Below are 16,637 nucleotides of genomic sequence, written 5' to 3'. Positions count from 1 at the left end.
GGTATCGGATTGATACCCAAATCTGTGGTATCATCCAAAACTAATGTAAAGTATCAAACAACAGAAGAGTAAGTAATTATTACATTTTAACAGAAGTGTAGATAGAACATGTTAAAAGAGAAAGTATGTAGATATTAACAGTAAATGAACAAGTAGATTAATATTGCATTTTCTACCACTTGTCCTTAATAATGTTGACAAAATAATAGAATGGAAAATGACACAATATGTTACCGCATATGTCAGCAGACTAAATTAGGAGCTTTTTTTTGCTTACTTACTAATAAAAGACTAGTTGTCTTGTATGTTCACTATTTTATTTAAGGACAAACTTGCAATAATAAACATATGTTTAATGTACCCTAGCCAATAATGACATTTTTTTGGTCCCCTTTAATTAGAAAAGTACTGAAAAAATGTTGGTACCGGCACCAAAATATTGGTATCGGGTCAACACTAATACCCGATATACGTATACAAGTACCAAATGTGTTACCTATCCCTACCACTCTATACAAGAGACACTGTTTTGTTACAGTTGGCGTGTGCACATTCATTTGAAATTGTTAAGCTCTACGCCGTAGTTTTTAAATGTCATTCCATCCTAAATCAATAAAATCTCCCTGGTGTTAACAAAAGATTGAGTTCATTGTTTGAATACAATTTGTTTAAGGGGAAAAAACTGTGATTTATGTTTAGTTTTTTTTGTGTACAAATGTTCTGCTTTCTGGAGTCCACACAATAAATAATATCTGATCAATCATTTCTTTGAACGCCCAGTCCTGGTGTACGTCACCCTCGTTTTTGCAGAAACTATCTGTACGAAGGCAAAGTTGTTGTTTTTTTAGTGCTTCTTCTGCCAGCCTGCAGAGTAGTACATCGGTAAACACGGCGTGTCAGGTCAAGGTAAAGATCACATCCCCGCTGCGCTTAACAGAAGTCGGCAGCGTGCGGGGCCTATCTATTGAAAAGTCAGCGTTATTCACCACGCCACGTCTCGGCAGTCGCTCCCTGGCAGGATAGAATAGACGGGGCTATTGTTCAGCTGAGCGGCACGCTGAAATATTTCTCTGGCGACACAAAAAACCACTGGATCAGCAGCAATTAGTTGAGGAGTAAAAAAGAGAGAGATAAAGAGTGGACGGCAGTTGGAAAAGTGCGGGGTGGAAAATGTAGAATCAGCGTTGAGAAAAGAGAACGAGGAGATGAATAGCGGTGGGCGGTGCGAGGGTGTGGGGGGGGGGGGGTAGTTAAAAAAAAGCAAGGTAGTAAATGGCAGAGAGGAGCATGAGTTTGCAGCTAGTAGAGATCAGGGAGAGACTGGAGGTCCATGGAGGCATGTTTCCACCAAGTGGTGCAGTTTGGTTCAGCCCGCCATGGTTGGAAATGGTAAACCTTGATCCGAGGTCATATAGCTGCTTCTGAATGCAACACATTTGCACAGAAAAAAGGATAAATGTGTTTAATTCCTCTGCAGGGAAGGAGATATTGATAGAGATTGTAAAATTACCGTATTTTCCGGACCATAGGGCGCACCAGATTATAAGGCGCACTGCCGATTGTCATGTCTGTGTTAATCATGTTTTTGTTTTGCTTGGGTTTTGGGCTCTTTTTAGTTCCTGGTTGCACTTCCTTGTTTGGTTTGGTTTCCATGGTCACCCATTAGTTTTCACCTGTCATGTCACGCACCTGTTCACCTGTCTTGTCACGCACCTGTTTTCACTGATCACGTCACTATTTAAATCTGTCTGTTTCTGTTGTTCGTCCTGGCGTCCTTGCACTTTTTGATCCCTCCACTTCATGTCATGTCACAGTTCTTTGCCAAGTAAGTTTTGTTCATTTATGCCACAGTTAGTGTTTTTGTTTTATTGTTCATAGTTTCTGCCTTTGTGCAAGTTTTGTGTTTCTACCCAAGTTTTGTATTTCCGCCCTCGTGCAAGTCTTTTGTTTTGTATAGTCAAGTTTTCTACCTCCACTGTGAGCGCCTTTTGTTTATTCCTTTTTTATTGTTAAATAAACATGTATTTAAATTCACGCCTCGCACGGGCCAATTTTCCTTTGCCTTCCGGAGAAGCAAAACCCAAAAACACAGTTATGACACCGATGAGCGGGTCTATTTTCATACAAAAGGCGCACCGGAATATAGGGCGCATTAAAGGGGTCATATTATTTTGATTTTTTTCTAAATGTAAAATCCATCCTTGTGGTCTACATAACATGTAATGGTGGTACTTTGGTCAAAATGTTGCATAGATTATGTTTTACAGATCATCTTCAAGCCGCTTTCCGACAGTCGCTTCGGGATTTGTGGGCGGTCTTATTTACGTGGCTCACCTTCGGCAGCGTCTTCTCCCCGTCATCTTTGTTGTAGTGGTGTAGCGTGCAAGGACGGGCGTGGAAGAAGTGTCAAAAGATGGCGCTAACTGTTTTAATGACATTCAGACTTTACTTAAATCAATAACGGAGCAGCATCTCCTCATCCGGAAACAACAACAAGGCCGGAAATGTGTCCCGTGAAAAAAACGTCCGACCGGAACTCTCTAATAACTAAAGTTCCTTGGGTGAATAATGTAAACTCACTACACCGGTATGTTTTAGCGCTTTCATGGCCAGTTTACTGACAGATATAAGTAAGAACTTTACACTACTTTATATTAGAAATGGCAACAGCGGAGGATGAATGTCCCATAACAAGAAGATAGAGTAAAAGAAGAAGCTTATCGACTACGGTTTTGTCACGGACTACAAAGGCGGAAGCGCGCAAATTTTCAGGGCTTAATCCCAAATACAGATCAGTAGGTACCAGAAGGTAAGAAAAGTTGCTTTTGCATAATATTGCGAAACAAAACGCCAGATAATATGTCTTACCTTATACACACACCATAATAACACTCCTATGTTAAAGCACAGTATAATCCATCAAGCGGTGCGGCTTCATAGCTTACCAAAGTGTCACTAAAACATTTAAATAGATTTTTGAGTGCCGTATGTAATGTTCTAAATTTTCAATGGAACATACAACATTTTGGTGGTGTTTACTTGAGTCATATTGCAGTCTACGCGTATCTCTTATGTGTGAGTGCCATCGACTAATCACACTTATCATTTCACCATGTACCAAATAAAATAGCTTCGAGGTCAGTAAGCCCAACCAAATGTATTTCGTACATTAGGCGCACTTTCGAGTTTTGAGAAAATGAAAGAATGTTAAGTGCGCCTTATATTCCAAAAATATGGTACTACTATAGTACTTTCAATTACGTTTCTACCTTCACACAATATCGATGATTAGCTGACCAACTAATGAATTGTAGTGTGTCTCGGTCCACACTTTGGGTAGTATGCCGTTAGTTGGAGCCCTCACACTAGGGGGCCAAAATGGTACCAAACATAAGTCATTGTGTTGCTTTTTTTCCACTACTGACAATAGAAGGCTAAAAATGTATGTTTAAATTACGAGGCTGAACTTCGGTCCCACCTCCATCCACAGACACAAAGAGAGTGAATTACTGACATAAGGGTTCACTCAGTCTGTTTGTGTTTGTTAGTTCGCAACATAGGTAGCTAATAGGATTTCGATCCACCTTTCAGGAAGTGTCAGAAATAAGATTAAGAACAAGTGATTACATTTTGAGGGTGATATGGATCGCCCACTCAAGTTCAAGTTTTTTTAAAGGATTATTTTGTATTAGGAGAGAGGCCGTGGCAGAGGTTTGCACACTTTGAGTACTTTGTCTAGTTTAAAATCAAGTTGTTGAATTGTTATTTGTCCTTTAAAACTGTTAAAAAAAACAAAACAGAATAATATCAACAACAGTAGCAATATTAATTAGAAATCCCTCATTGACATTATTGTCAAAGCCATGTATAAAAAAAATGTTTTAAAATACTGTAGAAGTTGCTTCCTAGCAACTAGCTGTTAGACACGGCACAGGTGCCAAGCGTGCAGTTTTTAGCAAAGTTTTAATGTACATAGAATGCCTCAAAGTTTCTCCAGCAGGACGTGACTGAAAAGTCACGTCCGTAACCTCTCTCCCCTCCTGTTCCCGGTCGCTTACTGTTAAAGACAACAGATGATTAGCTTAACTCGTACCACCTGGGAAATCTAATCACCTGTCAGCTGTGTCTCGCCGTCGGCACTTGCCCCGCCCCTATCTGATGGTGCTCTGCCCTCAACACCATAGACAGAGGCGGTGACCTTCGCTCCTGCAGGCAGCACTGGCCACACCTCCTTCCACAAATACAAACATTTGAAAAATTAACAATAATCCATTTACAGTAATATGTTGTAAATTCACTGTAAATGTTACCGTAAAACCTATTATTATTTTTACAGTGCACAGTTTGATGAATATCAAGCTTTGAGTTCATAAATCAAGCAGATATTTTAAGTAGTTTAATTGTATTAATTTTAACAAAAAAAAGTGTTTGGAAAGTATGAATTTATAATATTTGTTGCAATATTGGATAATATTAAAGTTTAAAATGTATGGAATTTAATGCAGTACATATTTTCTTCTGTCAAAAGAAAGAAGCGACACATTTAGTATAAAAAAAAGTACTTTTTTGACACATATTATTTTGGGGCATTTGCGGGTCATATAGAAGGATCTGGGCCCCCAGGCTTTGAGTTGGACACCTGTGACCTAATTGTTAAATTGTTTATTTAGGATCCCCATTAGCCGACGCATCAGCCGCAGGCTAGTCTTCCTGGGGTCCTCATTAAAACATAAGTTACAATAACATCCTCAAGATACCTAATGTGACGACTGTGCATAGCGGCTGTTGGTGTGATCCCGAGAGGCAGAGTAGGCATGTAGGAAATGTGCCAGGAGGACGTCCCTTTAATACAGACCTGGGCAAATTAAGGCCCGGGGGCCACATGAGGCCCGTTAAGCTTTTCAATCTGGCCCGCCGGACATTCCCAAATATTTTTTTTAGATGTTTAAGATGGAAAGTGTTGCTGCCATTATGATGTGCAGTCATGTTTTCTAATGACCGTAAGTCTTGAACTATACAAAGTATTTCAATGGTTGGAATCTGCATGATATACTAGTTACTATGGTCATCTATTTAGTTACTATGGTCATCTAATTAGTTACTATGGTAATCCACGTCACAGCAGCTCAGACGAGGCACCAAGCAGTGTGGGCGGGAAGCGTTTCCACAGACGCGGAAGGAGATTTTCACAACAAAGTTGTAAAGCTTAGTGACATATCAGATTGTAGGTGGGTTTATGATGTACCCTTCGCGTTCATATGTCACTGTTTGTTACATTTTTGTTGCGTTTCACTTGATTAAAAAATATGTCGATTGAAAAGGGGTGTGACATTCATATTTTGTCAATATTCAGTGTTTTATCGTTTGTAGAAAAATGTAAAATTCCATTACGTTTTTTAAGGCGGTCTGTCATAACGTTTTGAGCATTCAATCAGACATTATTGTGAGGTTTTGTATTAGTGTCCCTAAAAATAGATATACCGGCCCCCAGACACATTTTTTTCTCTAAATGTGGCCCCCCGAGTCAAAATAATTACCCAGGCCTGCTTTAATACGTACCAGGCACGGGGGAAAAAAGGTAATACAGTTCTAGCTGAAACTCAGAAAACAACTGAACACTTTGGCATACAGAAGATACAATGAAGCAGCACTGAAGGAGGTAACTAGGTGGATCTAAATAGAACTATTTAACAATGTACAAACCCCATTTCCATATGAGTTGGGAAATTGTGTTAGATGTAAATACAAACGGAATACAATGATTTGCAAATCCTTTTCAACCCATATTCAACTGAATGCACTACAAAGACAAGATATTTGATGTTCAAACTCATAAACTTAATTTTTTTTTTGCAAATAATAATTAACTTAGAATTTCATGGCTGCAACACGTGCCAAAGTAGTTGGGAAAGGGCATGTTCACCACTGTGTTACATGGCCTTTCCTTTTAACAACACTCAGTAAACGTTTGGGAACTGAGGAGACACATTTTTTAAGCTTCTCAGGTGGAATTCTTTCCCATTCTTGCTTGATGTACAGCTTAAGTTGTTCAACAGTCCGGGGGTCTCTGTTGTGGTATTTTAGGCTTCATAATGCGCCACACATTTTCAATGGGAGACAGGTCTGGACTACAGGCAGGCCAGTCTAGTACCTGCACTCTTTTACTATGAAGCCACGTTGATGTAACACGTGGCTTGGCATTGTCTTGCTGAAATAAGCAGGGGCGTCCATGGTAACGTTGCTTGGATGGCAACATATGTTGCTCCAAAAGCTGTATGTACCTTTCAGCATTAATGGCGCCTTCACAGATGTGTAAGTTACCCATGTCTTGGGCACTAATACACCCCCATACCATCGCAGATGCTGGCTTTTCAACTTTGCGCCAAAACAATCCGGATGGTTCTTTTCCTCTTTGGTCCGGAGGACACGACGTCCACAGTTTCCAAAAACAATTTGAAATGTGGACTCGTCAGACCACAGAACACTTTTCCACTTTGTATCAGTCCATCTTAGATGAGCTCAGGCCCAGCGAAGTCGACGGCGTTTCTGGGTGTTGTTGATAAACGGTTTTCGCCTTGCATAGGAGAGTTTTAACCTGCACTTACAGATGTAGCGATCAACTGTAGTTACTGACAGTGGGTTTCTGAAGTGTTCCTGAGCCCATGTGGTGATATCCTTTACACACTGATGTCGCTTGTTGATGCAGTACAGCCTGAGGGATCGAAGGTCACGGGCTTAGCTGCTTACATGCAGTGATTTCTCCAGATTCTCTGAACCCTTTGATGATATTACGGACCTTAGATGTTGAAATCCCTAAATTCCTTGCAATAGCTGGTTGAGAAAGGTTTTTCTTAAACTGTTCAACAATTTGCTCACGCATTTGTTGACAAAGTTGTGACCCTCGCCCCATCCTTGTTTGTGAATGACTGAGCATATCATGTAATCTACTTTTATACCCAATCATGGCACCCACCTGTTCCCAATTTGCCTGTTCACCTGTGGGATGTTCCAAATAAGTGTTTGATGAGCATTCCTCAACTTTATCAGTATTTATTGCCACCTTTCCCAACTTCTTTGTCACGTGTTGCTGGCATCAAATTCTAAAGTTAATGATTATTTGCAAAAAAAAAATGTTTATCAGTTTGAACATCAAATATGTTGTCTTTGTAGCATATTCAACTGAATATGGGTTGAAAATGATTTGCAAATCATTGTATTCCGTTTATATTTACATCAAACACAATTTCCCAACTCATATGGAAATGGGGTTTGTACAATGGGTGTGCTGGCAGGACATGAAACAGAAAGTAAAAGTACTGCAAAACACAGAAACCAAACTAAACACAATGAAATGGCGAACATAGTCCAAACTGTCATGTGGGTTATTGACACCTAAGAGCATAAACTTGTACTGAAAATGTCAATGGTTTCCTTTTATTTAGTCTCTGAATGTACTGAACTCCCGTTTCCATGCCAGTATTGTATTGAGCAGAATAACAGAGTGGCTGTAGCTCAGCATCACACAGCTGACATCCTGCAGTTCTTTTATGGAGCGCACTTTAGCCTGTTGAGACCGAATCGACATTAGAGTAAATGCATGCTTGCATGCCGTACAAGCGTACAAAATCCTTTTGAACCCTGAATGTGTGTAAAAACCTCCAGTGACCACTCTCGTGTCCCCACTAGCTGCAGCTCATATGGGAGGAAGCCACCAGATTAAAACAATCAGTCTTTAAAAAAAAAAAAAGAGATATACACTGTGACCCACACCTGACCCAGTCCCAGATAGAGTAATTGTGCAATTGTGTTTGTTTGTTTTTTTCAATCCACAAACGTCCGCCGCCCCTGCTTATTTGACCATTTTACCTGATAATACAGGTCTAACCGAACCCATCTTTTTGTTTGTTTTCTTCTTTTTTTTTCTTCCAGAAGACAGGAAGTTGTTTGTGGGAATGCTGAACAAACAACAGACCGAGGAGGATGTTTACCGCATGTTCGAACCCTACGGAGTCATCGAGGAGTGCACGGTTTTAAGGGGTCCTGATGGCAACAGCAAAGGTAGGCGCCATGACACACTTGTCAACAAGGATTTAGGTCACGGGCGGAGTCAAGTGACGGCGTCAGGGAGCGTCTCTGTCATTTAGGAGGGGGGTGTATGCAAAGTATATGTGACATATGCACTACATATAGGTCAAATCGCCTTTTCATCCTCGCTATAACAGTTTAATGCAGTGCTTTTTGATGGTCTAGAATGGGGATTTTCAAACTCTGATGCACTATATAATCACTCGATTAAAGGCCTCCTGAAATGAGATTTTCTTATTCAAACGGGGATAGTAGATCCATTCTATGTGTCATACTTGATCATTTCGCGATATCGCCATATTTTTGCTGAAAGGATTTAGTAGAGAACATCGACGATAAAGTTCGCAACTTTTGGTCGCTGGTAAAAAAGCCTTGCCTGTACCGGAAGTAGCGTGACGTCACAGGTTGTGGAGCGCCTCACATCTGCACATTGTTTACAATCATGGCGACAAGCAGCGAAAGCGATTCGGACCGAGAAAGCCACGATTTCCCCATTAATTTGAGCAAGGATGAAAGATTCGTGGATGAGGAAAGTGAGAGTGAAGGACTAGAGGGCAGTGGAAGCGACTCAGATAGGGAAGATGCTGTGAGAGGCAGGTGGGACCTGATATTCAGCTGGGAATGACTAAAACAGTAAATAAACACAAGACATATATATACTCTATTAGCCACAACACAACCAGGCTTATATTTAATATGCCACAAATTAATCCCGCATAACAAACACCTCCCCCTCCTGTCCATATAACCCGCCAATACAAATCAAACACCCGCACAACACACTCAATCACCTCCGCAAAGTTCGTACAGCACATATATTTCCCCAAAGTTACGTACGTGACATGCACATAGCGGCACGCACGTACGGGCAAGCGATCAAATGTTTGGAAGCCGCAGCTGCGTACTCACGGTACCGCATATCCAACTCAAAGTCCTCCTGGTAAGAGTCTCTGTTGTCCCAGTTCTCCACAGGCCAATGGTAAAGCTTGACTGTCATCGTTCGGGAATGTAAACAATGAAACACCGGCTACGTGTTTGTGTTGCTGCAGCCGGCCGCTAATACACCGCTTCCCACCTACAGCTTTCTTCTTTGCTATCTCCATTGTTCATTAAACAAATTGCAAAAGATTCACCAACACAGATGTCCAGAATACTGTGGAATTTTGCGATGAAAACAGACGACTTAATAGCTGGCCACAATGCTGTCCCAAAATGTCCGCTACAATCCGTGACGTCACGTGCAAACGTCATCATACCGAGACGTTTTCAGAAGGATATTTCGCGGTAAATTTAAAATTGCACTTTTCTAATCTAACCCGGCCGTATTGGCATGTGTTGCAATGTTAAGATTTCATCATTGATATATAAACTATCAGTCTGTGTGGTCGGTAGTAGTGGGTTTCAGTAGGCCTTTAAGTACAGTGTTTTATGTTCCTCTATTCAAACACAGTGTTACTGTTTAAACCAGGGGTGTCAAACATAAGGTTTTATCCGGTCCGCGGGATGATTTTGCTAAGTATAAAAATGAGCCAACATTTTTTGGAATGAAATAAACATCTGTTCTAAATGTGTCCACTAGATGTCACAATAACAATTATTTGTATCTTTGTAGATGATGCTACATATGTAAACAAAATAAACCACATGATGTTAGTGCATCAGTCGAGGAAAATGAGCAAACTACACAAATAACATCCTGCAATTTGATTTTTATTTTTTTGTTTTATCTTGATAGATTGAAAAATAACACCAATGAGTTGACTGATGAACATTATCACATAATTTATTCAGAAAGTATAAATAACGACAAATAAAGTAACATGTAGGTGTAAAAAAAAACAAAATTATGATTTGTACATTTTCAGAATGTGCTTGTTCTATTTTTTTTAACAAAGAAAACAATCTGATGTTGTCTTTACTTTTAAGTTATTGTGCCGTGATTTTACCAGTTCGGCCCACTTGGAAGTAGATTTTTCTCCATGTGGCCCCCGATCTAAAAATGAGTTCGTCACCCCTGTTTTATGTGTGTCATGGCCAAAAATATTAGATGATATTTTTTAAATAAAACCTCTGCCTTGTTTTTAATGAACACTTAAGCCTACTATGCTACCTATTTTAATATTGGTCATAATGGTGGTACTCCTCTGAGGTGATACTTGTTGAAAAAAGTTTGAGAACCACTGGTCTAGAAGGCTTTAGGTATGGATGAAAAAATATGAATTCACAAAAAATAATTTGAAAACTTAAAAAAAAAAATAATATGCACAATTTAATTAAAAAGTAAATTCCTTATAAAACTGCTTGCATGGGCATCTTTTGTGCACACCACCCTTTGGGTCACCTTACAGATTTTCCACTGGATTTTTAGATATTAGAACATTCCCAAACATTTTGGTAAAAACATGCTTTTGCCAATTTGGATCGATCCCGCTTCTGACACTAAAGGGACAATGATGAATAAAGACCTGACATTGGGATCAATGCGGGAGCCCCACTGCAGAAGTCGCTGAGGGGATGCTTTTTTTCCCCTCCACTACCGTTTAAAAATATAAATATAAAATATACCACATTTTCAACCCTTGCGCCGCACAGCAGAAAAAGGACAGCGCCATTTATCAGTAATTGTAATCACATACAGTAACAGTGAACACGTCATTTTAAAATGCTGACTTAGCCATCTGAAAGTCTTCTCTCAGCATATAGAGGTATCTCATATCTGCAAAAAGAAAAACAACTTCTGCGTGGCAAAGGCAAGATTTCAATCCCGCACTGTCCTCATTTTATGCAAAGCTAATGTTAATGCGGAGCCGTTTTTTTTCGTGTTGTTGTGTGGTGACAGCGGAGAAAAGACACCTAAATCCCTTGTTTCTTTTAGGGGTTTTTTATGTGTGTCTTATAACATTGGGCATACAATTGTATTAGCAGTCTGTGACTGTAAAAGCAAATAAAAAAATAAGTACAGCATTTTAATAGAAATGTGTGCTGCTGCAAAGCTTACTTTTATGGTCAGTGAACTTAATACAGTATATCATAAATAATTACAGGATGTCTGGGGGGATACATTACGGCCATCTACGACTATGAATTTCTATTTATAAGCGCACACAGACACATGTAATATGCAAATAAAGGTTTTGTAAGCACCTAAGATATTACCTTAAGGATAACCTTTGGGTTTATTAAACAGTTTCAAAGGCAGATGGCATTTAACTTCCCTATATTGTTGCTACTGTAGTTCCCAAAACAAAACATTGTTCATCATCTGCTGGACCTTATAATTATACCTCCTCGGGTCTGTCCACCCCGGTGCACAATTAGATCAAGTTCGGCTCCCCACGGATGCAAAATCAAAACAGGCTGGAGCCAAACAATGCCATTTAGATGAACGTTTGACATTAAGTTTAAATTGGGCTATAATGTGCAAACAGAGTGAAAATGCAGTATGAATGCACTATGCATGCCTGTTGAATTTGTTCCAATTAGGATTTTGGAACAAGGTTATTATGGAGTTCCTTATATTGTTCATCATAAAGAAAAATGTTGTTGAAAGAAGCAAAAAAAAAAAAAAAGAAAAGAACATTGTTGCTGCTGTCTTGAACCTGTCTTTATAGTGAAGTGGAGCCATCTGTACACAATCGAGTTTGCAGTGACAACTTTTTTATAATCTGTATGAATTTATAAATAAACTGTAAAAGCTAGTGATGTGCGATATATATATATATATATATATATATATATATATATATATATATATATATATATATATATATATATATATATATATATATATATATATATATATATATATATATATATATATATATATATATATATACACACACAGTATATGTATATATACAGTATATGTATATATGTATGTTAATGTATATTTTTATGTTTATCATACAGTATATCTAACATACGGTATGTATCTAAACATATATATATATATATATATATATATATATATATATATATATATATATATATATATATTTATATATATATATATATATATATATATGTATACATATATATATATATATATATATATATATATATATATATATATATATATATATATATATATATATATATATATATATATATATATATGTACACAGTACATGTATATATGTATGTTAATATATATTTGCATGTTTATCATACAGTATATCTAACATACAGTATGTACAGTATCTAAACATATATATATATATATATATATATATATATATATATATATATATATATATATATATGTGTATATATATATATATATATATATATATATATATATATATATATATATATATATATATATATATATATATATATATATATATATACATGTATATATATATATATATATATATATATATATATATATATATATATATACATATATACAGTATATAGTCGAGGATACTGTGGTTTATCTGTTATATAGTGCTCAATACCAGGGTAGAGCGGAATATACGTTAGGTCAGGAAAAAACACAGAGGCTATTTCATCCCTCCAAGCCTGACGTATATATATATATATATATATATATATATATATATATATATATATATATATATATATATATATATATATATATATATATATATATATATATATATATACATATATATATATATATATATATATATATATATATATATATATATATATATATATATGTATATATATATATATATATACTGATATACTGATATATATATATATATATATATATATATATATATATATATATATATATATATATATATATATATATATATATACATATACATGTGTATATACATATACATGTGTATATATATATATATATATATATATATATATATATATATATATATATACATATATACATATATACATATATATATATATATATATATACACATATATATATATATATATATATATATATATATATATATATATATATATATATATATATATATATATATATATATACAGATAGATAGATTTACACATGTCATTTATATGTCATTTATACATCTATTCAGTAATATGTGTATATTTTGGTGATAACACATAATAGTTCTATACTAAACTCATGCAGCCATATTTAAAGCATTTTCAATTTATTTTGTCTTTCTGTACCTGGATAGTGCTTGACAGCAGCATTGAAGGACTCCACCAAAGATATCTGTCTCGCCACACCAACAGAACCTGACTTTGTGCTGCTCTGACTGCACTCTCCCGTTTTCCTCACAAATGCTTCGTATTCAGAGTTGTGGTTCACCCTGAGGTGGTTGACGAAGTTTGTTGTGTCGCCACGACTCTTTAATGCTTTTTGACATATGTCACACATAGGCGCTTGACTGTTGGCAGCGCTGTAATAGCTCCACACATAGCTGTGTTTGCGATTCGCCATAGTTTCAACACAAACTGAGCACAGAAAATGTAATGTTACTACACCGGTATGTTTTATTGCTTTCATGGCGAGTTTACTGACAGATATACTGTATACAGATGTAAGAACTTTACAGTACTTTATATTAGAAATGGCAACAGCGGAGGAAGAATGTCCCATAACAAGAAGATAGAGAAAAAGAAGAATCTTATCGACTCCAAGGGGGGAGGCGCGCAAATTTTCAGGACTTATGCAGATCCCAAATACAGATTAGCAGGTACCAAAAGGTAAGAAAAGTGGCTTTTGAATAATATTGCAAAACAAAAAGCCAGATAATGTCTTACCTTATACACACACCATATAAATACTCGTATGTTGACGCACAGTGCAATCCATCAAGTGGTGCGGCTTCATAGCTTACCAGTCATACTAAAACATTTCCATAGATTTTTGAGCGCCGTGTGTAATGTTCTATACTGTCAATGGAACATATACAATGTTGGTGTTTGTTTACTTGAGTCATATTGCAGTCTACACTTATCTCTATTGTCTGACTGCCATCATATTGCAGTCTATACGTATCTCTTATGTGTGACTGCCACCTACTGGTCAGACTTATCATTTAACCATGTACCAAATGAAATAGCTTCGAGGTCGGTAATCACGACAAAAATTATTCCGTACATTAGGCGCACCGGGTTATAAGAAAATGAAAGTATTGTCGGAAAAATATGGTAGTTCCCGCCTATCGCGTAGAGTTTGGACAATAATCAATGATTCAGTTATTTTACACTATCCATCCATCCATTTTCTACCGCTTGTCCCTTTTGGGGTCGCGGAGGGTGCTAGAGCCTATGTCAGCTGCAATCAGGCGGAAGGCGGGGTACACCCTGGACAAGTCGCCACCTCATACACTATGTTCCTGTTAATGATATGCATTATCTCAAATACTTACTGTAAAGTAAGTGTAAGCAATGACATTCTGTTTCTTGATATTGCTAAATAGTATTGAGATCTAAACTTTGCTGAACAGGGAAACAGCTAAATTTAAATAAACATTCACTACGTTTTCCATGCACTACATTAGTCTGATTTCTCAAATAGTTAGTTTTTTGTATTTTCACACTTACGTGTGAAGTCCAAGTGTCCATGCACTTTCTCTAATGTGACTATTGTTCATACGCCATGTGCCTCATGCACACGGCGCTTATTTCATTTTAGCGGGTAAATAAATTCATTTTCCGGTTGACCTATGACGTCACACAAGCCATCTGCGGATCCTTACCATTTGTTTCGAGTGATGTCCGATGTATTATTGGCAGAGATTACAAATATTACGTCTGTAATGGCTATGCTGATATTAAATGGTAAATGATTGTTAATTGTGCTACGAACATGAAGCTACTACCAAGAATGTATCGGGGTAAATGCAGGTCCGAAGAAAAGACAGACCGCCGGAAGATTTTTTTTCAAAAGAATTTCGGAATTTTTTAAATTTTTTTATTTTTTTATTAATCAATCCAACAAAATAATACACAATAATACCATAATAACACAGTTCCAATTCCAAAACCAAACCCGGCTCAGCAACATTAAGAATAGCAATCAACAGAGCAATTGAGAGGACACACAAACATGACACAAAACAATCCAAAAGTAGTCAAACAAAAATGAATAATATCAACAACAATATCAATATTAATAAGAACACCAACATAGCAGTGATTACAAATCCCTCATTGACATTATCATCACAGCCATTTATAAAAAATAAAAAAAAGATTTAAAAAATGAACAATAGTATCACAGTGGCTTACACTTGCATTGCATCTCATAAGCTTGACAACACATTGTGTCCAATATTTTCCACAAAGATAAAAGAAGTCATATTATAGGTTCATTTAATAGCTAAAACAAATTTAAAAAATGGATCCCATATTCCAATATATGACTCATTACTATCTCAACTAAATGCAGTTTTTTCTACTGATATCTTCTCCACACCTTGTGTGTACCAGTCAGTATGAGTTGGACTATCAACATCTATCCATTTTTTTTTAATATTACCCTTTTTGTTATGATGCATATTGAAAGAAATGCATTTTTACTCTTTGATGACACATTACTAAATTGATGCAGATCACCAAGAATACAAGTTTGCAGTGGCATTAGGATGTTTACATTTAGGAATGTGATCGCTTCTTTTAATATTTTCAACCATAACTCTTTTATTCTCTGACATTCCGACAATAAATAAACTAGAGTTCCCTCAGCTGCCCGACACTTCATACATATTTTTTATAAATACATAACAAAACTTTTGAATGTCTCAGAGTTCATTCTTAAGGCTCTTTCCGATTGATGGAAGGAGTTTGAAATCCGAAGGAAAAGACCGTTTGGGCCACGATCGATACTGTTCCAGATAAAGTTTGCTATGTTCTGGACTAGTTTACTAGTTGTGTAGATTACAGAATTATTGCTTATCAGTTTGGAGTGCTCAAATGTAGCATGCAGAGGTTTGTGTCATAATCGGGGGGTTGCAGCTTGCTGCGAGGTTTGTTCTCCCAGGATGCAAACAGACTATTCCGGACAGGACTTGAAGGTAGGAACATATTTAATAATCACTTAATCCTAAACATCAGAAAAGACAGGAACCAAAACAAAAGGAACGTGTGCTGTTCGCACGAGAGGCTAAAGAACAAAAAAAAACTTAACGCAGGAAACAGACGCTAACACTTAGCATGAACTATGGACATAGAACAAACAAGCCTTACTGTGGCATGAAACAACTAACATAACTATGGCATAGCACAACATGAAACTGTGGCATGAAACCAATAATGACGCCAGGACGACTGACTGGCAAAGGTGGGCTTAAATCATGTCTCTTGATTGGAAACAAGTGTGTGTCCCGAACACCAGAGGCAGGTGAAAATCATAAGTCGCCATCGTAACTAAAACAAACAAGGGTGCACACAAAAACAGGAACTGGAGTCTAAAACTAACAGAACATAACAAAAACATGATCTGGACCGCGGATCATGACAGTTTGTGTACACTTTATTATTTGCCTTTGATATACCTGCTTAATTATCTTTCATACCTTTTGTATTTTGTTCAGGAGTCCCAATTTCCTTAGCTATCTTCTGATTTAAATGTCTTT

At 36.7% G+C, this 16,637-nt stretch overlaps 1 protein-coding gene across 2 annotated transcripts in view; it reads left to right on the top strand.

Annotated features, from left to right (window-relative positions):
- celf5a (cugbp, Elav-like family member 5a) overlaps nt 1–16,637 on the top strand; it is a 685,925-nt gene that overhangs the window by 532,597 nt on the left and 136,691 nt on the right. For both annotated transcript variants that reach the window (XM_062038984.1, XM_062038983.1), the window contains exon 4: nt 7,930–8,058. In XM_062038984.1, the coding sequence (XP_061894968.1) occupies nt 7,930–8,058 (129 nt within the window). The remainder of the gene's footprint in view (nt 1–7,929; nt 8,059–16,637) is intronic.

The sequence above is a fragment of the Entelurus aequoreus genome, linkage group LG27, assembly GCF_033978785.1.
Source record: "Entelurus aequoreus isolate RoL-2023_Sb linkage group LG27, RoL_Eaeq_v1.1, whole genome shotgun sequence".
Lineage (NCBI taxonomy): Eukaryota > Metazoa > Chordata > Actinopteri > Syngnathiformes > Syngnathidae > Entelurus > Entelurus aequoreus.
Note: the sequence above shows the minus strand (reverse complement) of the source record. Positions and strands in the feature narration are given on the sequence as shown.